The 23585-nt window shown below is 40.4% G+C and overlaps 1 protein-coding gene across 1 annotated transcript in view; it reads left to right on the forward strand.

Annotated features, from left to right (window-relative positions):
* Positions 1-23585, forward strand: part of EHBP1 (EH domain binding protein 1) — a 210696-nt gene that overhangs the window by 25138 nt on the left and 161973 nt on the right. The window contains exons 2-4 of the mRNA XM_017726681.1: positions 2837-2894; positions 11433-11528; positions 20417-20470. Coding sequence (XP_017582170.1) covers positions 2837-2894; positions 11433-11528; positions 20417-20470 — 208 coding nt within the window. The remainder of the gene's footprint in view (positions 1-2836; positions 2895-11432; positions 11529-20416; positions 20471-23585) is intronic.

The raw sequence follows: 23585 nt of genomic DNA on the forward strand, positions 1-23585 counted from the left end.
TACGTAGTGGGGAAATGTAGTGTCCAGCTAAAACCCAGTTCTTTTCCCCTGCTCCAAATCCATTGTCTTGAAGTTAGCAGTATGTTATTCCTTGCTTTAGGCATACTGGCTTTGCTGAATAAGTGACTGACTAAAAGAAATGAGAAATGTCGTTTATGCAGCACAGGAAATTGAATTTTAATTTTTTTTTTTAATTGCTAACTATTAGCATTTGTTCAGCTTGCATCATTGTGGATTTTGTATTTGGAATGATATCCAAGTTTAATAAGTAAAAGTATAAAGGATACTAAAACTGGTCTCCAGCCTAATTCTTCAGAGGTGATTTTATTTGCTTTGATTATTGACTAATGAGCAGCTGAGGTTTATGATATTAAAGGAGGGGAGAAGTCTGAAGTAGGAAACACTGCCTAATGCTTTCAGTGAGCAACATGCATTATGTGATATTGGCCATTTCCTAGCACTGAGACATCATTAATAACCTTGAATGCAAATTTGCTGATTAAAATATGAGCTGGGCTTTTTCTTCTAAAAGTATATTGGCATAGGAGAGCAATGAACAGATTGTGGAAGGAAAGGTTGCTCTTGGTTTTGTTAGTCAAGCAATTCTATGAAGATATTTTAGAATTTTTGTATTTGTGACTTTCTTGAAGGAAATCCCTTCGAAAAGCTGCTGCGCTTTCTTCTGTGGTTTCAGTGAAGCATGTGGTATATAGAGTGGGGACACCCATCCTTTGGGGTATTTTCTTGCCTTGTCTTCCCATTCTATTTTGCTAAATTTTCTGTCTCCATATTGTGATGATCTTCCTTGTTTTTTGTTTTGGTAAAGTACCTCTGGATGTGGATTTCTCTCATACTTGAAGCTGAAGGAGAAAATTCTGCTCAGTACTTACTAAAATAAATATACTGGTGAGAGAAGTGAGGGGAGCAAATGCTGGTCCTGCTCTCCCATCAGCATAGCTTGGTCCTCTCAGTCTGAATTAAAACTTTAATTTGCTTCTTCATGTTGGTGCATTTCTTTATGTTCCTGGCAGAGGGAGTTCTTCAGAACTGGGAAATGTTGCTGGCTTGGGTTTGGATTGCTCTGCTTTGGGGGTGTGTTGTTTTTTCCTGGTGGCACAAATACAGTTCCCATCAAAGTGAATGGGCTGGTGTGGGTGTAAGCCAAGGATGAGAACCCAACACCAAGTAGCGAAGAGTTCTGAAGTACAAGAGGATGACCTCATTACCAAGCAAGATTTTGCAGAAGCTGCGAGCAGAGTCAGCCTGCAATTTTAAGTCACCCAAACAAGCCACAAGAGTGAATTTACAGTTCAAAACACAGCAGATTATTTCACTTTCAATTTATCAGGAGAAAAAAAAAAAAAAAAAAAAGCTTGTGTCCTCATTTCATTTGCAGGATCTGCCTTTAGCCCAGTTTTTTTTTGGGAGAGCTTTAGTTCTGGTGGGGTTTAAATGTGAATCATGGGTGAGGTATTGTTTTTATTGTAATGGGCAGAAATGATCAACAGCTCAATGGAAAAGTATGTATGAAAAGAAATATGGCCAGCACTTCGGTGCCTAAAATGGTTATTAAACCAGTTGGGGTTTCATTTGAAAAGTCAGTTATTAAGTAGGTAGTCTCACCTCACTGTCATAAAATGCCAGGCAGGGTAGCAGTGGGAACACTGCCTTTACTCAGGATATTTGTGTGGGGGATCTTGGGTGCATCTTTTAATCATGATTTGAATGTATTGTATCTTGACTTTGTCTTAGTTAGACCCATTTTTCCCCACTATGATTTGTTTTGCTGTTGGCTTTAGGAATGCACGGATTCTTGCACTGGTGTGTCAAAAATCTGAGTAGCAATTTTTTTCCCAGCAGAGTTGCATGGAGGTTTAGTACTTTTAAGTGGAGATGTGAACTCCATTGAAAATCATTTGTGGGTGGATTTGCAGCTGGGCTTCATGATGGAATTCAGGTCATCAGCCAGAAAACAAAGCTGGAATGGAGTCAGGAGTCTGCACAAGAGGCTTATAGGTCTGGAAGTGGGACCAGAAGTGTGGTCATCATACAGCGAAAAGTGTATCATGGGGGGCGGGAGGGAAGTCTGGAAGTTAAGTCAGTATCAAAAATCACTCAGACACAACTGCAAAACTAATAAGGTAGGTATAATAAGGGCAAACGATTAACCAAGAGATAACTCCTAAGAAATTTAAAGAGAAAATAATTTGTACTAAATAAACAATTGCTTGGGAAACCACACTGATTTTCAGTATGTTTGTCCTTTGGAGTATAAGGTGAGGAAGTGCTGACTTACTTGTCTAGTCATCCAAGGAGTTTTTGAGGAGTAACACAGAACTTGATTCTCCTGTTCTTTGAGTTATTCAAGTAGAAAATAATCCTTTGTGTAAGAAAAAGTGAAATTACCTGCTTTCTTTGCTACTTAGCAGTAACTTTTCGATGTGTCTGCATAGAAATTGAAGCTAGAATTTGCATTGATGTTTATTTTGGGTACTGGAGTGTTTCCAAGGTGTCTTTTTAGAGTCTGGATCCTGTTCTCTGCCCCACGGAAGAGTTTCTGCTCAGATGTGCTGCTGGCTGTGGGGAAATGTCCACAGGCACAGAGAGCAGGAGGACAATGATGACATTACTGTATGGACTGGAGGACCTTTCTCTATAAATACACGTTATTTTTCCTGTTCAATGACTGATGCTGAGAGAGGTTTTTAGATGAGCTATTTTTGAGGGAGCATGTTATCCACTAAGGATGTAATTATGTGTTGCATGAGTTTTAATATAAACTGTTTACATATTGATCTTGTTGTATATTAAGCTGTTTCTTCCTTATCTTCAACAGGCAGCCAGATAAACTAGTGGTGGTTTGGACAAGAAGAAGCAGAAGAAAATCCTCTAAGGTTAGTTGATTCATTAATAAGTCCCACCTTCAGTGACAAGCAGCGTCAGTGGTTTGAGGGACTGTTTTTTTGAATGTGGGGAGCAGCCAAATAAATAAATGAGAAATATTTTAGTTGTTGACTTTTCTTTTTAACTCAGTTTATCCATAAAGTTCAGAATAAACTGCTGTTGATGTCAGTGCTAATTTATGGGAGCTCTTAACTCTGATTTCAGCTTTGGTTATTTGTTTAGCAGAACTGTATCACTGTGAGTTCAATTCAGTTATTACTTGCTAGACCTAATTAGAAAGGAGAATTCATTTCTTTATTAGAAGTTATTTTAAAAGTAGTTAATTAGAAAAAAAGTAATGAAGAATCTGACATCCCATCAATAGGCTGATGAAGCCTGAATAAGAGGCTATTTCACAACTTGAAATGCTACAAATAAAAAAGAATAAAAGCAGGGTCTTTCAGCCCAGCAGTGTATCTTTGAAGTGAATTTTTACATTTTACTTCTACAAACACTGTGGGCAAACCTGTGAATTTGTGTTTCCTGACTAATAGCTTGGTAGCCTGAGGAATGGGAAGCTCTGAGTGAAGTCTGTCCAGTTTCTGGACATTGATAAAGTTTGTCTTGCATGGGAGCAGGAGTGCATGCTCTTTTCCTCCCTTCCCAGGAGCATCTCCTCTTCGAGATGATTTAGTCTTGCTCATTCCCTTTCCCCATGCTGTGGCCTCTTAGCCCGTTTGGGTTTATGACAAATGATCTTGTCAGAGAAGAAATTTTGGAAGTTACAATAATTCTTTGACACTTCAGTTTAAAAAAGAGGTGGTCTAAGCTTCTTTTTCTTTTTTGTGTGTGCATTGGTGTAACACAAAAGGATGTTTCAAAGAACTCTGTGATAGTGGAGAGAGGGTATCCATGATAGAGAAGACATCTTGAAATAATTATGTTGAAGAACTTAAATATTTAGAAAATGTGATACACAGTTTACTGCCCTGCTCAGGAGATACTTTGGGTTTATGTTTTTCTGGTACTCCTCTTTTTCTGACTTCCTTTTCTGATTGTCATGCGTGTTTGTTGTATTTTGTCTTTTAACTTGAGGTATAAGCTATTCTAAGCTGTTTCAGATAAAGACTGGTTCCTGACTGCACAACTAAGTGTTGTGCATCCAGAATTCTGCTTCAGGTTATGAAAACCCAAAGGTGCTACATGATGAGTAAACAAGGGTGTGAACTCAGTCTGGTACCTGTTCCTGTTCCATGTTCCATACTCTTCAGCAAAGCCAGTCAGACTATTCCTGTTTCACTGAAGGATCAACTGGCTCAAGTCCCTTTGAATTTATAGCACGGGGTGTATCCAGGCAGTAACTGCTGATGTCAGTAACTGGTGTCTGATACGGCTCACCCTATAACTTCTCTATATTAATTTCATTTAATTTCTGTTGCACAGAGAGAGAAACATTGTATCAAACAGTAAGTGCAGTGCTTACACAAGTGTTGTAACCTTGAAAAGCTTGGTGAAAAAAAAGGTATTTGTCCATAAATGACTGCTTTGTTGGGGTTCAGAATATGTTCAGAAACAGAAGCCCTAACAGAAGTCCAGCAGGGCTTTGTGAAATGATGGGTTTCTGCCTGTCATTTTATAGGATCCAATGAATCCAGCATATCCCTGAGACAACAGAGTTTTCTGGCATTGGCTCAGCCTTTTGGGCTTGAAGTTTTTTTCAGCTGGGCCATAGAGTTCTGGGATATGTCCTCACTTTTGGTCACCAGTCAGTAGAAGCAACTCTTGGATAAACTGGCAGATTTAAACCTGAGACTCAGAAAAGTCTTTGGCTGACTTAATCATGTTTAGTAAGATCCCACAAAGGTACTTTGAAAGAGGCTGAGTGGCCCTAAAATCTGGGCAGAGCATAGAGTTAATTTTAAAGCTTAGGTAGTTGATATGACTTGAGCTGTTTGGGTCAAAAACTGTAGATCAATAGATGTGCTTGATCTCTTAGTCATCCTGCCAGTAAAATACTTTATTCAACATACTTGTTTCATCTAATTGCTTTATTGGAAGCAAGTCAAATGAATATTTCCTCTTATTTTATTTTTGATGGACACTGGGTTCAGTGAGTTCAAAGCATTAATAATTGTCTATGTTCTTCAGCTTCTTGAGAGGGAGGAAGGGAGGGATGAGGTTTTAACTTACTGTAAAGATGTTGTGAAGACTTTTTTGGAGGTTATGTTTTCTGAACTTTTCAGATCATTAGGGTTAATGAGGGATATCACCAGCAGATAGTTCACAAACTCACAAACATGGCCCTTTGGATACTCTCCAGTAGTTCTGTGTCTCTTTTGTACTGGGAAAGTACAAGAGATGTATTAAGCAAAAATGTCATGCAGCTGGAAGATGGAGGTGTGGATGTACACTGGGATGCCTGCTCTAACTGATATAATCTTAAGATGCCATTGAGCTGAAAGCTGAGTTCTTGATGTCCTTTGATGCCCTTGTTTTTGTGGGTTTCCATGATTTTGATATGCCTCCTGGCCCACATACTCTCTTTCCAAGTAAACTACAGCAGTCCCTTTATTAAAAGAAATAATGAGAGACATCATGTGCAAGAGTCTGAATATTTTACTTGTTACTGTGGGAAACACAGAATAGGAGCTGTAGATGTCTTAAATTACAGTAAGTCTCAAAGTGTTGCAAATAAAAAGCAAATACTCGTTTGAAAGAGCATGTAAATAGCAGTCTGATGGGTGGATGGATACAGGACCATAAATATATCCAGCAGTTACTGACCTTAATGCAGATTTAAGTTACTTACAGTTCTATTTTGGGACCTGCTCTCCACAGGCAAGTCTAATTTCAGTGTATTTCATGAGGTGTGTCAGGACAAGATGGCTCTGTGTGGTTGGGCATCTCCATTGTGTGTGCCAGGAGTTTACATAAAATGATGATTTGCAGTTTTGCTGTACTTGGCAGAATTACTGTGCAGTCCTAGAACCAAAGTGAACTTTCAGCTTGGGGAAGGTGGGAGTCACCTGTCCGCTGGTGCAAATGTTGTCTGTTTGCAAAATCAGGTAGACTCTTCAAGCTTTATTTAGATGCTGTTCAGCATCCGTAGTTTATAGAAGGTGCAGCTTGTAGCAGTGGACTTGTTTAACTCTTCTTCTTCAGTACCCTGGCACACTGGCAAGTTGTCTGCCCAGGTTTTCAGGCCCTGGGCTTTTGGACCTGTCTTTTTCTTTTTTTGAGTGGTGGAAGGAATGTCTTTGTTCTAGTGTAGAGCAAGGGAAAAACGTGTTGAAAATACATTTGCCTTCATTTCACTGGGATGCTCTCAAATTTCCAGGCTTTGAACTAAGAAATTTCAGTTTGAAAATAGATGTTTCCATGATGTCAAGGAGGTACTTTCTACTATTCCTGTGAACAAATAGAGGCTTATAGTTGAATTATACACTTCTGAAGAATCAAATTTGCACTTGCTTCTGAGAGCCTGACAGAATTATTCTTCAAAGATTCTTTTTGTATCAAAGCTGAAAGAAGGTGCCTTGCCTGTGATTTCAGCACTTCTCTTGCAGGTTTATCAAAAACTGTTCAAGCACAAAGGAGAAGGAACAATGCTGAGAACAGGGAAAGAACTTGAGCAGTGACTAGTAGGACCCAAGAGAGGCAAAGGGGCAGGGAGCAAGAAGAAGCCCTTGTACACAACAGCAGCCTGGCCAGCATTTTTTCAAGGTTCTGCCATCAATAAAGCAGCAGTTGGGTCACCTGTTTTGCTGTCCTTGGCAATCTGTTGCCTTTTCTGGCTACTTTATTGCCCACTGCCATCCCTGCCTGTCCCTGCCGGGCTGGAGTTCCAAAGGCATGCTGTAACCCTGATGTGTTGGTGACTGTCTGGGACCAACACAGTTCAATAATGCCACTCCTGGGGCTTCTCAGCTTTCTAGTAAAGTTACAAAATCATACTGTGATTGTAATCCCTGATTGTAAATTGGGGGGGTCATTAAAACCCTTCTTTTTTCCAGGAGTCCCATAAAGTTGACTTGTGGTGACATTCTGAGGTGCAGTGATGGCTGCCCCACAAAATGATGAGAAAAATAACTCTGCATTCAGGTTTTTTTGTTTGTCTGGGTTTTGATTTTTTGTTTGTTTGGTTGGTTTTTTTTCTAATAAGAAACCCTATAGATGATGTTGGAAACTGATTCGAGAAGGGGAAGAGGCTCTTTATCTGACCATCACCTGTTGTGGACAGTGAATAAGGCAAGATTTGGTGAACGAAATAGCTTGAATCATGTATTTAAGGAGTATGTCATGAATGTGTGTGTGTGACATTAAGCTTGAAGGGGCAGCCCAGTGCTACAGGACCTGTGGTGGAGATGAGGTTTTGCTCATTTCCCAAGCTTAGCAGTCTTTCTGTAGCTTTTTAGCAGTAATACACATACTCGTAATGGCAGTTGTAACACATGTGCACTCCGATGAATTGAAAACATTCATGGGAAGACCTGTGGGAATCTGCTGGTTTCCTTGTCTGCTCTAAAGGGGCACTGACAGCAATGTGATCAAAGGCTGCCTGGAGTTTCCAGGCCTTTGAACTTCCTTCTTTGGCACGTGTTGGGTTTTTTGGACTGCATCCCAGGGCAGGAGTGTGACTGGAGTGTTGTTCTGGTGCCCAGCCTCTTTAATGGGTGGGCCAAGCACAGTGATTTCAAGATGATCATGGGGGGCATGCAAGCTGTAGTCTGGAGTATGGTCCTTAATTTGTCTCCCTTTGTGACACTGAACTGTGGTACAGAAGAAAAAGGAGAAGCCATTCACAAACTGCTGGTTTCCTCTGGTGTGAGGGAATTGGCAGCTTTTCCCAGTCCATTCTTTTTCCAGTAGGTCCATTAACAGCCATATACAACTCTGGCTGTCCTGGATGGTGAATGGCTTCAGTGGGACACATCTCACGGAGCAAATCCTTGTGCCTCACTGCTGGCATGGAGGCACCAGATGAAGGATCTGGCTGCTTAATGTCAGCCCTTCCTTATGAGTTTGGTTGGTTTTTTTCCTTTTCTGTCTAAATGTTTTGCCTGGATAACACTGAGAAGAGGAATTATTCTTACAAGCTGAGCTGCCCTAAGCACTACTGGAGCCAGTTGAGCTCCTGCTTGCTTCTTGTGTCCTTAACAGCCTGTCACACAGACAAGTAGCAGAGCTGGCCTGATCACTGGCAGCTGGCAAAAATTTTATAAGGAAAAGAAAATCAGCAGTTTTCTGGCTCACAATAAAGCCACTTTTGTGGCTGCAGGTGAGGAATAATCATAGGTCTGTTTCTGATGAGTTTTGCTTTTAAAACCCAATATTGACAGCTTGGCAATAAGAACGTATTTTTTATTCATAAATATAAACTGTTCCATAATTTGCAGCAGGCTCAAAATATTATGGTCAGCTCTAGGATCTTACAGAAAAGTAACATGAAATTATCCTGCACAACAGAGGCAGGATGAGGCAAGGTGGTAGTGAAGAAAGCAGAAAGGAGATGAGGTGTCTGAAAGGGTAGGTTCCTGAAATAATGTAGCATCAAGTCTCTCTTTCCAGTTCAAGCACAGCAAAAGAGCTGTGGTGTTCACATCAGAGGTGGTGGATTGCAAAGCTGGCTGCCTGGATTGGAGCTGTTGTTTTAAAGAGAAAAAGGAATCTCAAAACTGGATAGCCTGAAGTGCTCATGCAGATCTGTAGGCTCATCTCCATGGCCATTCTTTAAGAGATTTCCTTGTCTCCCAGTCATCAGTTTTGTGCCAGAGCAATGCCGTAGGTTGGACAATGTCATTCACAGCCCAACTCTATTTATAGGGCACTTCAGCAGCCCCTCCTGTAGCTCCTGATTTAAAAGAGCTTTCATGCTGTGTTGTCTTCGCTCATTTTCTACTGGCAGAAAAAGGGAAGAGTTGCCTTTTGCTTTGAAACGCAACAGAGCCCTTCTGCTTCTCTTTCCAGACCATGGCTCCCATCCCTGAGATTTGGAGAGAAGTCGGGCAAGGGCAGGGCTGTGGATGAGGCACCTGCTGCTGGCAGTCACTTCTGCTTAGCTGCTCCAAGACAATGGGAGATGGCTGGTGAAGATCAGTGGCAAATGAGGAAAAAGTGGGTCTAAAGGCACAACCACCCAATGGAAAATGGAGTTGGGGGGGATTAGGGTGGAAATGTACTGTGCAGGTGCAGCACCTCCCCTTGGCTGACAGCAAGTCTTTGTCACCTGCAGAGGTGGCCTGATCCAGCTCCAAGTCAAGGCTTATAATTTGGGAATTGAAAAGGTTTTTTGATATAGGCCAGATGCAACTTGGAGAAACTGCAGCATAGAGGTGCCTGGCATGAGCAATGTTGCATTAGCATAACACTCTGCATCTTAATTTTAAATTACTGTCATTTGCTGGTTCCCTGTGTTTCTCCTGCTTTGCTTTCCCCTTTCCCTTTCTCCTTCCCAACAACCCAGACAGTCCTTTTGATGTTATCTTTTTCTGTCGTGCTGTTTGTGTGATACAGTGTTTATTTTTCAAAGTGAGAGGAGGACTTAATAACATTCATGATCACAGAACAGCTTTGCTTTAAAAGCTCATTAGTTAGAGCTTGTCTCCTGGTTGCTGCTTTCAGTGACAGAAAAACATATATATCCCTGTGTGTTTATTGTGTCTCACTGACTTTCCTGGTGGGAGGAAATGCTGATAAAGGGCTTGAAGTGAAGCGTTGACTGCACCAGTGAATGCTCATTTTCTAGGTTTGTTTAATAGATGGAACAAGTGATCCTCAACTGAGCAGTGCCTGGACCTTGGACAGCAAAAGTTTGGCATAATTGTCTGTATTGACCAAAGCCAGCAGGAAGGTGCAGGTTTCAGACACTGTGAGCTCCAATTAGTTTTGTGCAAACTGGTACCTGGAAAGAGGATGGGCTGCCCCTATGGAGGAGAAGTGATTTATGTTATGAGATGCTACCAGAGGACATGGCAGATGAGCTTGTGCCTGGCTCTGGATCACTGCCTTGTGTCTGCTGAAGATCTCCGTGGGCAAGCTGGGAGTGATGCAGGGGGCTGCGGGTTCTGTGGGACAGAGACACACAAACTGCAGCTCCAGTGGCTGTGGTAGTAATGACATCTACTGTGGAGTGTTTTGCTGCTCACAAAATACCTTTTTCTTGTAAAACATACAGGTTTTCTTTGTATTGTTTGGTGTTGTTTGCTCAGTTATTCAGAAAATACATTCAGGCCTTCTTTAGAATTATGTGATTAGACTGAAATTCGTGGAGTAAAAATAGTAGAAATTGGGTTCTTTCAAGTTGCTCTTACTTTAAAATTCCAAGTTGCTACTCTGCAAGCACAAAGCATAGACGCTCACTGAAAAATCTGATCTAATTAGGCATCTTTGGGAGCTGCAGTTTCAAGCAGAGCACCAAAGATTAAAAAATTTGTGATAAAACCACAGGAGAGCTGGCAATGTTTGGCACTCTCTACTGTACATGGCAGCAGAGAGCTGCTGCCTCTATAGAGATGGGACTGCTTCTCCAGCTTTGTTTTTCCAATTTTGGTACAGCAAAGTCATCCTTAAAGTTGCCCAGGTTGCCCTAGGGTGCCTTGAGAACCTGAGTCACAAGTCCTGCTAACCTTACTAAAGCAAAAATATGTTCTAATAGCCTGAATCTGAAGTTCTGAGCGTTGGAAGGAGTATAAAATTGCAATGAGTGATGCTCTAGAATTAAAAAAAGAAAAAAGCCAAGTTAATTGGCTTCTGATAACAGTAAATAGATTGTACAGTCTTTCCTGATAAAACTTCCACAGGTTTCTAATAACACCCTGGCTCTGTAGCTGTCACTTCTGCAGCAGCATCCTTCCTTCATTTGTCTTACAACATCACAAAATAGATCAGGCTGAGCTTGGAAAAAGGCATACTTACTCCAAACCAGAGCAGAAATGCTCACACAGTGTTTTTTAAGGGCTAGCTCTTAAAATGTAAATACAGGCCATACACCAGTCCAAACTGCTGCTCAAAGGTAGACAAGTTCTCAGCCTATTTAACTGTTGGGCTTTTTGTTACCTTGTCTAGGTGTAGGTACCACAGTATATTAATTCTTATAAACTTAAATGTTTTAGTAGCATTTTAAATTGTTGTTTCCACTCTTCTTTCCTGAAGTAAAACTTCTTGCTCTATTTAGGTGTAAATGTGATTAAACCTGTGCTGTGTGTTGTACACAAAATAAAGCTCAGCTTGCTACAGAAATCCTGACCTTACAGCCTTAATTTTTGCAAGGCTCTAAGTATCCTGACCTGTGCTATGTAATAAGAAAGCAGAGCTTAGGACCTTGTGAGGATCAGCTTTAGTTCAATGGAAAAGTCTCCTAGTGGTCTGAGTTTCCTTACTGTCATTCTTAATTATGTCCTTTGAAATGTTCAGTAGAGGCATGGGTTGAAGAATGTGACCTTTTTGGAGTCAGTGATATGCTACTTTTACCTGCATGCCCTGGGTCCTCTGGGAGTCAAGTCAGCACTTTTTTAATGGCTTTAAGCAACTGGGTTTTTTTCTTCCTTTAGGCACACAGCTGGCAGCCTGGCATCAAGAACCCATACCGTGGGGTGGTGGTGTGGCCTGTACCTGAAAATGTTGAAATTACTGTGACTCTCTTCAAGGTATGTTTTTTTTTTAAAGCATAATCTTTACTATTTCCTAAACAATACATGAAAAATTCTATCTGGAAATGCCAGATTATAGTCACAAGGTCTAATCTTGCTGGTTTTAAATCGTTAACTGCACAACCTTATGTCCTCAGTTCAAATCTGGGGGAGAGGGATGGTCTGTTCCCTGCCAAAGCTGACTTGTGTGGTTAACACACTGAAATACCCATTGAGCTGATTGTGTTGGGGCATTGGCACAGAGTTCAGCACATGTGTAGCTGTGCACCTAGTACATGTGTAAGGACTTGGCATGGGTTACAGCCTGGTGGGTTTTCTTTAAATACTGGAAGGCAGAAGTTGTCGTAACAGTCATTTCTAGACTTCCTTGTTCAGTTGCAGTGCACACTATTGGCTGCAACAGAATCCAGCTCCTCACTTCCCATTATTTAGAATGCTACACAAACATCACAGCTCTGATGTGATTGCAGCTGTAGGGGTGGATGTGGAGGATTTGAATACTATAGAGAATGATAAGATTTTACAGAGATTTTTTTTTTTAACTGCATTTGTTCTACTTAAAGAGAAGTTTATTTGTGTGGCTGTGAAGCAGGAGGAGGAAGTGATAGTTATGCTAGAACTTATTTCCCAAATATCATTGGGCAAGGCCCTTTCTGCATAAAGATAAACAGTGCAGCTTTGCATGTGTAACAGTGTAGGAGGCTGAAGATTTCTGGGATTTTCATTCCATAGTTTTTCCTCGTTCTTAACTCTGGTGCCTTCATCTACATTCTGGCTGTTCTTTTTTCTAACTGCTCTCTTTGCAGCTTAAGGCAGCAGTAACATACTTCTTTCTAAGTAGTAATATTTGTATTTCTTTGTCTTGGGGACTCTCCTCAGTAACTGCTTGGATGTGGCTTCTGATTAGCCTTAGAATGGGAATTTATTACTTGGTTCATTAAACCTAAAATAAGGGGGTTGTCTTTTATTTTTCCCCTTTATTTTTTTCTTCCTGCCTTTGGGATTACCGATGAACACAAACTTTTCAGGTTGCAGTGATGCTATCATAAATTTGTCTCTCTTCTTCACACATAGTCTTCAACTGAGCTTCAAAAGTTCACTACCAAAAATTGTTTGCTTCAAGGACCTCTACTTGGACTAAGAAACGTGTCAGCATTATGTGGCAATGCTACGTCTGTACAATCTGAATGTGGTTATGCAACACTGTAAATGTTGCTTGATATTTTCAACATTTAAAGTGAAGCAGAAATGTACACAAATCTTGATTGTGATTACAATGTTGCATGAAGAATGAGAAACAAAGTTTCTTTTGGCTGCAGCTCTGTGGTACTGTAGCTTTGTAGTGAAGGTGGCTTCCAGCCTTCTCTTGCCATCCCATTTTTTTATTTACACTTGCACTGCTTCAGGGTTCTGTTATGTAGAACAGCACAGCAGCCTTGTTAGTTGTGTAACTAAGACTGAGGGTAGACCATCTAGTGAGGGACGGAAGGGCCACTGGAGCCAGTGTCAGGTATTAGAAAAGCTTAATTTTACCCAGCACTAATTCTGCAGGCAGATCTGTTCACTGGACTTCTTCCTCTCCCCCCAGAATGAGCCTGCCTGTCACAAGAATTGGTCTGGGAGGAGAGGTAGGGGCGTGAATAACCCCGGCAGCTGTGCCTTCTGTAAATGGTACCCACTGGTCTCTGAGGGAATGAGCACTGGATTTATAATCAAGATATTGAGAATCATCACACTGTCAGACAGCTCTTACTGTAAAATCTGCTCTAATTGATCCTCTGGCTCTTCTAACAAGAGTGCCTGTACATGGCCAAACACCCTTTGTTCTCTGTAAGGGGATGCAAGTGTGGCACAGAGCAGCTTTTCGAGCGAGCACTGTGGTGCCCCAGGAGCACCATACCTGTGTGAGACCAGCAGCCTGCCTGAGTGAGCTGTGAGGGGCAGGGGGCTGCAGGCAGAAGATGGTGTTAGCCCAGTCCAGGCTGTGCCCAGTCCCCTGATGGCTTTGTTGGCTCTGTGGTGCTTCAGCTGCAGCACAGGACATGTCCCAGCACCCACAGAGCTCACATTTCTATAGCTGGTAGGTTCTGGGTGAAGGCAGTCAAAAAGAACTGGCTGTTTGTCACTCAGCTGGTGCATTCTCTGGGCAGCGCTGGAGCAGTGGGAAGGGAAGTATGCGATGGCACACTGCAGCCGCCGTTCTGGGAGCTGACTTGGAAGTGGGGTATTCACATTGTTCCTTCCTCTAGAAGAAAGGGGACAAAAAGACTGAAAACAGTAAAGCTCAGAAAAAGAAGCTGCTCATCTTGCAGTTCTGTAAAAATCCTTTTTGGAGCCAATCCCCTGCGAAGGAGGGTGATTATTGAAGGTTTGGCACTTTGCAGTACGTGCACTCAGCCTGGCCTCATTTAACAAACAGGAGTTGTTCGCTTTCCCCACCACCTGAGAAGCTCAGGGAGCTGCTGCCTCTGTGTCCACCCTGGCAGAGCCCACAGCTGGGAGCTGGCTGCTCTGACAGAGCTGTGTAGCAATCACAGATAACAAATGAGTGCAGTGGTGCTGTTGGGAAGGGCAGTGCAGGGAAGGGAAGGAGTGGGCTCCAGACAGACAGCTATGTGTTGTGGGAAATGATTCACACGGTAGTGGCAGTGCATTCGTAAGTGGCTGTTGAAATGTGTTGCCGGTAGGATTAGGAGATAAGTCAAGGTTTCAAGTGCTGATGAGAATGTTGAGAGTCTCCTCTCCACTAGTCAGCGGTGGACGCTTGAGAGCTGGCTAAACAAAGTCCCTGTGATCAGTCAACAGATGAGATATTCTGCATTATCTGCACAGCCCTACTTTGGGTGTTAGCTTCTTTACAACGACATATTTGTAATTCTTACGCAAGCAAAGTACTGAAGAGATTACAACCTTCATTAGGAAAACTTTAATTTCAAATAAATGTGAGCTTTTTTGTTTGTTTGTTTGAATTAATTCTGGGCTACTGGTAAAATTTTACAATGCCCTGGAGTCATGTGGGGAAAAGCATCATATGGATATATTGATTCAGCTTCCCTTGACTAGCTGTAGCTCCTGCTCATGAGGTGCTAATTACATAAAAAGTTCCATCTGTTCTGAAAGTTTAACTTCTTCCTTTGCTGAGCTCCACACTGATGTTTAGTTATGCCTTGGGTTTTTCAACCAAACTGGGGAGAAGGAAACACTGTGAAACAATAAGCCTATTGTGCATTTAAAATCCATAATTTGTAGTGCTTTCATTGAAAGATTCACAAATACCAGAAAAACCAGGGCTGAATTCCCACTTTTTTTTTTTTGTTACCACGATTGTGCTCTCGAAGTTAATTTTTTAGAGTCCCTGCCTTAGCAAAGTTTAACTACCACATATGAAAACTTGTATACTTTTCTGTCAGTTTATATACAAACACAGATCTTTATCAGCTGAGGGAGATTGTAAACCAGAAATTTTCACTGCCAAGCAAGCCCAATGCTTTTAGTAAAGCTAAATGAACATCAATTGTACAATGAGGATTTAAATTGCAACATCATTATTTTCTAGCTTAAAAGCAAAGTGACTTCTCAAGCAAAAATGTTTGTTCTTCTGGAGTAAACGTGGACTTTGCTTCATTGGATTACACAAAACACTTGTTTTGTCAGTAATGTACGTGGTTTATCACACCAATGTACCACTGCAATAACAGGGACCATTACCAACTCTTAATTCCAAGGTTTGAAAAAGACATTTTTAAAAGTATAGCTTTCTAAGCACACAAAAGGTGTTTATGAGTAAAATAAGAATGAAATAGATGATCAAGGGTTACTTGTATGGTTGAAAGTATTCCTGTCCCCACATATTACTCAGAAAAAATCCCTATCATTCTTCTTGAAAGCCCAAGTCAATCGTGCTTTGATTTTACAGAGTAGTAAGTGGCCATGCTGTAGCAGGAGCACTGCAACAAAGCCAATGCGTTATCTCAGGGGAGGAAAAAAAAGAACCCAAATCAGCCCAAAACTTCTTCATAAAGCCATTTCTCATAAGTAAAGACCAAGTTCAGGTTCAGAACATGCTTGTTTCAGTTTAGGAGGGACCAGGGGCTTGACCAGATACTCTTGGAGAATACTCCGTAGGGGGGAAAACCAGTTCCATAGGCAAGGTGTTGTGTGTCAGATATAAAAATCGTAAACTCAGGGAAGTGAGCACATTTCAAAAAATTAAATGGTTAAAAACCTAAAGGATTAGTGGGGGACTAATTGTGGGGAAAAAAAAACATTTAAAAAAAAAGGACATTCAGTGCTTCTCACCTTTCTAGCCCAGACGCTTTACAGGAAAGTGTGAGCTTGGTGTGGTGATGCACAGGGATATTTCTGCTGGTCTGCTCAGAGCTCCCTGCTTTCAGGCAGCTCCAATTAAAGCTGATCACAGTTGTATGTGATTTTCTAGACTAATCAGACCTCTGTAATCAGCATTGAAAGCAACAAGAATTGGGTCAAATTTTGAGTCTTGTGCAGTTTCAAGCAGGCAAGTACAAAAGCTGAGGACAGATGCTGGAGTACCCAGAGCATCTGCTGCAGGTCACTGGTAGAGGGAGATCACACACCCTGTCAGCGTTTGATGTGATTCAATATGACAGTCCTTAAGTAGTTATTCCCCAAGAAGAAAGACTGAAGATTAAGGCTGGTATGAAGTGATCTAATTGAAAGACAAGCTTCAAAAACCGGGAACGCTTAGGGAGGAGGCATGGGGAAGGAAGGGAGGAAGGGACTAACAGTCTCAAGATCTTCCCTACCCACTCTGGCTGCTGATTAGGAAATGCAGCAGTCCCTTGTTTCCTGATATGTCCTTCGTTCCTGTTACAAGAGATACAAAAATAAGTCTGAGTATAACCTGAATTATTGGAGAAGGTTTACCTTTCTTCAGTGTTCTGAAACCACCTTATACTCTGCAGAAAGGATCTAGTCCTTGACAAGAATGGGTTCATGATGGAGTGATCAGCAGAGAACAGAAAAATGTGACTGACATGTCCTTTGCTCTTCCCAAGCCCAGAAGAGTTGACTTTTTGGGTAGTTGGCATGTGGATGGGCAGAATGGTGTCACAGAAAGAAGGTGAAGGGTGGGATTGCAGAGAAAAGCTGATGTCCCGTCTCTTGCACAGTTCCCTACTATTTGCTTCTCACCTGAGTGTTACTTTTGAACACTAAGGTCATCTTACCAGAGAAAAAAAAGAGAGGAAAAAAAGGGTAGAGAAGAAAGGCTCTAAAATTTAGTTGAGAATACTGAAAGGAACATCAGGCTGAGACAGGAAAATGGGACCCATGTCTTGGTATTAAAACTGACGATTCCTTTTTTACGTAGTAAAATGAGGAGGAGCAACAAGCTGTTCAGTCCACTTGTCCTAATGCTTACGGTTTTCAATTCATGGTGAAACCATGAGTATTGGATAGAGTGTAGTTCTGCATCTGTGGTGTATTGGTGAAGCAAATACGAAGTATCAAAAAAGTATCTCTTGCCAACACCCTTCACATTACAGTGAGATGTGAGGCAATTTGTTCCTTGATCTTTTTAGGTAATTTTCATTATCATTTGCTTTTAGGAAGGAGGATGGGAATGAGGTCTGTTTATAAACTCTTGACTTTAGGTGTTTCCATCTTGTATCTGGCTTGCAGGTGAGGCGAGGTTTTGTGTGCCCCGTTACCAGAGAGTGCTTTCGTACAGTGAGCATTCCAAAGGCTGCTATGACCATTACTCCTGGAGTTATTCTTCCTTGGAACGGCATTTTTTTTTCTGAAAGCATAATCAGTTGTATAGTCCTCGAATAATAGTTTGCTAGGTAACTCCCATGAGTTTTATGTGGGAAATGAATGGAGAATATGGATTAGCCAGTGAGGGAAGTATGTGGTGTTGCGGCTTTTTAAAATTGGTATTTACTCTCTTCAAATCCAAAATAGGATGAAAGATTAGCCAGATTTATAGAAACATCACCTGTTACGGAGACCCCATGTGGAAATGTTAGCCCAAAGTGTGACATGTTGTTTGCAATAGAACCTGTGTTATGGCTGTAATCATACAAGTATCTGTTTACATGACCACGTAACAGAGTTCTAAGTTAGTTAGAAATAGGACTCTCTATGCTGCTCCTTGGTCTTCTGATAAAAGCATTTTAATGGAAGAGTGAAGCCACTGATGTGTCTGTTGCGAGAAGATGCTGAGGCTTATCTATATAAAATTTTTCAGGGTTTTCTGTTTCTAGAAACATTTTAAAGCTAACAAGAAACATGGCTTTTTTTTTTTTTTAAAAATCTGGATTCACCTTTAAATCTGAAATATCCTACACATATGCAAAGTATCCATATCTCAGCATATTTCTTACTCTCTGAACCTTTGGTAAGGTTGTTCATTAGAGAAGTCCTTGAAGCTTTTAAGGGCTGTTTTGGGGCCATACACTGCATTTATCTTCCTAAAGTATTCACAACTTGCTTTCAAGTGTGTGCTAAAATGTTGAACATTACAAAGTCTTTGCATTATATGGTGTTATTTTGCTCTTTCAGATGATCAGAAATACTCAGCAGAGCACCTGGTTCTGTAGCCCTCAGAGGTGTGAGTTAGTTTTATTGCCACTGACAGAGAGCCTGGTTTGTCTTTATAGATTATTGCCTTGCACAAATAAAACAAGGAATGTTTTGTTTGTTACATGGGATAATAAAATATTGGACCCTGACTTTAGAAGCAGTTTTAGGTCAGCCTGCAAACTTGTACTAATAGCTTTTGGGGGAGTAAGGGGAAAAAAATTGAGCAGGATGAAATATTTAAGAGTTGAGTCATTTCTTATGGAGTAGCTTATTAAAACATAAAGTGGTTAATGATCCCATTAAATCTCATTATGTCATTTCATGCTGTATCAAAGGAAGCAATTAAACAGAAAGGTAATTGCCTCAGGTTAACTCCTAAAAATTTTAAGTATTTAAGAGCTGGATTACAGAAAGTTACATCTTTAGAATTTATCTAGTATACACCAAACCCTCAGGTATTGTGTACTTTACTTACATAATGCAGAATTCCACAAACCTGATTAATGTGATGGAGATATAATTACATAATCTGGTATTTACAAGACATTAATTGGGACATGGAGATACCTTAATATAATTCTTTATGTATCTACTTGCCCTTCTGTCCTTATGTTTACTGGTACAGCATGTTTTGACACTCATTTGTAGTATTTAAATTATTCTGTTTTTTAAAAAAAACTCTTAAAAGATTTATTCATCTATAAAAATGAACCATCCGTTTTGACATAAGTTTTTAGCAACATCTTGTATTCTTTCACTGGAAGTGTTTTACAGGGGAGCTGCACAGGGAACCCACTTGGCTGGGATTTAGAGGAAGGATGTGCAGGAGGAGATGGGATGATATCCTCCTTGAAGTGTTATTGTAGTTCATCCAAAGAGGAGGTTTATTTAAGAGCACACTTCCCAAGTTTTTTGTGTACTGGAAAAATAATGAAAAAAAAATTGTTTTCTCTGTTTGTTGGCACTATAAGCCTGTTACTTACAAATTATTTTATTTTGTGTATTCCAAGAGAACTAGTTAAAAAGTGGTACAGTACCTCTCCCCACTGTCTGACTTCTAAGCAAAACTGAAGTGAAACAAGGGTTAAAGCAAAGGCTAAGGTAAGATGAGTCAAGAGGATTAAATGTGAGGCTTGTAGCATTCTGGATAGAAAGGAAAGATGGTACTAATGGATATAAGGTAGGAGCAAGATATCATGATGAGTGTTGTTAATTTAGAGCAGCAAGATGATTCCATGCTTGCTGTAGTGTCAGGACCAGTTGCCAAATAATAGCAAGAAAACTGCTGATGCTGAGGGGTCTCATATATGATGTTGGGAAATGCTGATGATATGGAAGTGACATTTATCTGCAAGTACGTATAGCATGCAAGCATGGGGGGCAAAGGAGTAATTGAGTGTTTTCCTGTAACTAGAAATAGTAGGATAGAATTGAGGTACAGCAGAAGTCAAAAGAAAGGCTTAAGACACGTTATGTTAGTGGAGAATCTAATTTGCTAGAGGAGTAGAAGTTCTGTTGCAGTTGTTCAGAAGCAGGACTGGATGATTAATTATATTTTTTTTTAAGAAGTATTTTGTTTAAAGTAGGATCCTTGATAGAGGCATGAGAGGAATGACTTACTGTCTTCTCCACTGTTATTTTACTTTCAGACAACAACAATACAGGCCACTCCAGCAGACTGAAAGCTCATTAAATTAAAAAGAAAGCGCCAAATATATGAACTTCATTGTTATTTTTCTTCCTGTTAGTTAAAATGTTTTCTGATCCTCACATGTGATACAATAGGAATGTTGTGAACTCAGGATAAATATTTAAGAAATCTGCAGTGGAAGGAGGTGCTGTGCTGAAACTGTGACTGGATCTCTGCTTGTGCTCATAGAGTCTGGGCATAAGGAGGTTGGGGTGTGCATCTTCTCACTCCAGCTGAAAGCAAGGGACTCCCTGCACTGTTATCTGCAAGATTTAGATTTGTTGTGTTTATTTGGGAGGTGGAACTCAAGAATTAAAGAGAGATTTATCTTTTTATCTTTTTTCTTTTTTTTTTTCACACTGGATGAAAGGAAACAATTACAGGCCTTTATCAGCATCAACCTCATGTTTGTGTCTGTAGGAGTCTCTATTAAATCCTCACTGGCAATTTTACCTCAACTTGTTCATCATATAATGGACATCCAATGAAGCCTATATCCTAGCTAAAATATTTCCATCTGTCATCTTCTATGGGTAAAAATAATTCGGAGTATATGGAAATCTTGGCTGTGTTGCAATCTCTTGCATCCTGGATTATTTTTAGACTCAAATTCTCTGGTTTGTTTTTCTAGGATCCCCACGCTGAAGAGTTTGAAGACAAGGAATGGATGTTTGTCATAGAGAATGTAAGATGGAATGTTTTTATGGATTTTTTATATGTATAAGACTTAATCATTTAAAAAGATTAAAAGTTGTCCAGATGCTGAAAAAGTCTTGAATAAAATTTGAGCAGCTGAATCACAGTAGATCCTAGTTCTGTAGTAATGAGGGCTTATTAAAATACCTATTGTTATGTTACCATTAAAATACAGGAGAGGGGAGTGCTATACTGCACTGCTTGGATTCCTTCCCTGTAAGCATCAGTCTGCCTTGCATTAGTTTGCTGTGAGCAATGGAGTAAACAAGTTAGAGTTGGGTTATGACTCACTGTTTTATGGGCTGTGACACATTATTTGTGTATGAGCAGGGCAGGGAACAAGTCAGAGCTGGGTTATGACATCTGTACTTCCCAGATGGCACTGTACCCTTCTGGGGTTGAATGACACTCTTTAGGGATGAGCAGAGCTTCATTGCTTGCCTTTGATAGGTAATTTGGGGCAGGATGGGGCAGGAGGTCACGTAGTGAGGAGTGCGAGTCACGAGGTGCTCCCTGGGATCCAGTCTCGCCCTCTGCGTGTCCTGTGCACCGAGTGAAAACCCAAAAGCTGCTCCTGTGAATCTCTGACTCCTCCAAGTCAGGAGCTCCCAGAACTTCATGGAGAGCTGAGTTCCTGAGGGCTGTACAAACAACAGGCTCTGCCAAACACAAATGCTTGAGATTGCATAGAGCAAGTGCTTCATGAAGTACTTTTTTCCTTTCCCTTCTCTGTGCTGGGGAGCAGCTTCCGCTCTGGGGCTGCCTGGGCCGAAAAAAGGAGAAGCTGCTTTACCTGGGGTTTTCTTGAAGAGGAAACTTTGTTTTGAAATACATTTTAAAGGATTGCAGTATCAAAACAGAGTGTTTATTGCTCATTAATATAGTTTCATTATGGACTGTTTCTCAGTAATATGATTTAATTTTTATATTGCTTTTAAAAAAGAAAATGCTCTTCTACCAAGTAGTACCACGTAGCACTGAAGTGTGGGGATGCAATGGATTTTGCATGGTATCTTTTTGTACCTAAAAATGCTTTTTCTTGTCAATATTGGAAAATGATATGAATGTCTAAAGCTAAGGTTTATTCTTATTACCACTAAGCTAACATTTAAAAGGGCTGAAAGCAATGTGCTTTATTTCTACTTTTGTTTTAAATGTCAAGTTTCTATTTTCACTTACAACACTTGTTAACACAAAACACAGTTTAGTTACTGTTTCCTGGAGTTTCCTTTTCTTTCTCATGTAGTTTATTTTAATCAGGAAAGTCTCCATCCCCAATTGTCACTTTACAAGTAGCTTGGGATAAAACAATGTCAGTGTGTTTCTCAGCCAGCCCCTCTGGGTATAGCTGGATTTCCTATGACGTTGCAGATGATTTTTTTCAGGATTTTATATGGGGCATGTAGACTGACTTTGTGTCCTGCTTTCTTTACGTGTTGGTGTATTCCATGTAGAGGGGGCAGCAGTGCATCTGCTGTTCTTGCTCTCTGCCTCACACCTTCGCTGAGCTGTGCAGGGCAATCTTCTTGTTATGTGGGAACTTCTTTACAACCTCAGTTGTGCTGTTAGTTCATCTCACAAGAACTGCCAAATAGTCACTGGTAGGTAGATATTCATTCTTTGGAGGATATAGAAATAGTATCCTCAGAATAATAAATTTAATAAATAGTTACGCTGCAAAAATTATTGTGGGCTAAAGCAACTGTGAAACTGGCTGCTTTCAATCACCTCTTTCTCCCTTTTTTTTTTTTTTGTTTTAAATGCTGGAAGAGGTGGAGAAACTCTTTTCCCAGAGTAACAGCTCCACTTAGTGGTGGATGAAAACATGTTCATCGGTTCGAGCAAGGGACAAATGATCCTATGGCTGGCTGACATTCCAGAGCATGGAACACCTGCCTGTTAGAAATAGGGGAGCTGGGGAGGCCGGAGGTTGATCTCCTCACTCCTTAAATTGTAGGCATTTACCCTCTTTGGGCTTAATGTATGATTTGCCTGGTTTTACAACAATGTATTCATCATCAACCTGACAAGACCAGGTTACCTTTGGGAAGCATAGGGGCATTTACAATCCTTTGAGACCTTTTCCTTTCTGTCTGAGGAAGTTCTCTGCCCTGAGAGGCTGCAGGGTTTCACTTCCTCTGTGGTCAGCAGCACTCATAACACAAAATACTGAAGTCTGAAGAGCTTAGGGATGTGCTTGAATTGTGAAGCTATCTGAATTCTGCTAAAAATTTTGAGTTTGTTTCTTTTTTTAACTAGTATTAAAAGTCAATCTTGAAAATAATTTTGTAATGCTTCAGTATTAATGAGCAAAGACCAGGTAAAAGAGATATTCAACTGCAGTTTGATGCCTCTGCTGGCAGATACTACCAAATTCCAAACAAGTTTATGCTGCCCTTTCAGAGGGATTCTTAAGTAGTGATGAGGTAATTTGTGCAAGAAAGCCATGCTGTAAATGAAAATCAAACAAAATACTTGTTTGTTGTGGTTATTTTCTTGTTTGGGGTATATGTACATTACTTCACGGTCCATTACCTTGGTTATTTTCGATTTTTTTTCTAGCTGTATTTTTATTGCCCTAGTCACTCTGTATTTGTGTTTTAGTAGGTGAACTTTGTCATCCACTGTATGTATAATCCATAAATAGTTTGATCATAGAGCAGTTTCTTTCCATTTAAATCTTGGTATTCATTTTCCATCGGCCTTTTCCACGTCTTTATCTCCTTCACAGCTGTGTTCTTTGTATATTTACTGATAACTTTCTTGTCTCTAATTTCATCTCTCTTTGACCACACTCTGTGTAATTGATTATCTGCTTTTACTTCATGAGGCAGTTCTTGGAATTCTCTTGGGGATTTTTATGTTCTTCTGACTAGTAACATTGGATGTTCAGGTTGGCTGTTGCAAGTAGGAGAGAAAGAAATCATAACTGAGAGTAAGACTAGCCCATGTGTGGAGTGGTAATAGACTTTCAAAATCTTACGGACTGGTATTAGTGTATTTTTCCTATTCCATTTAGAGAACAAGGGCTAGTTGCCTTCCATTTTATAAGCCCCTTGCTTTAGTAAGTGATTTTTCTCTCTCATTGTTTCTATGGGTAACTT

Source organism: Corvus brachyrhynchos, unplaced genomic scaffold, assembly GCF_000691975.1.
Source record: "Corvus brachyrhynchos isolate BGI_N302 unplaced genomic scaffold, ASM69197v1 scaffold312, whole genome shotgun sequence".
In the NCBI taxonomy this organism is placed as follows: Eukaryota; Metazoa; Chordata; class Aves; order Passeriformes; family Corvidae; genus Corvus; species Corvus brachyrhynchos.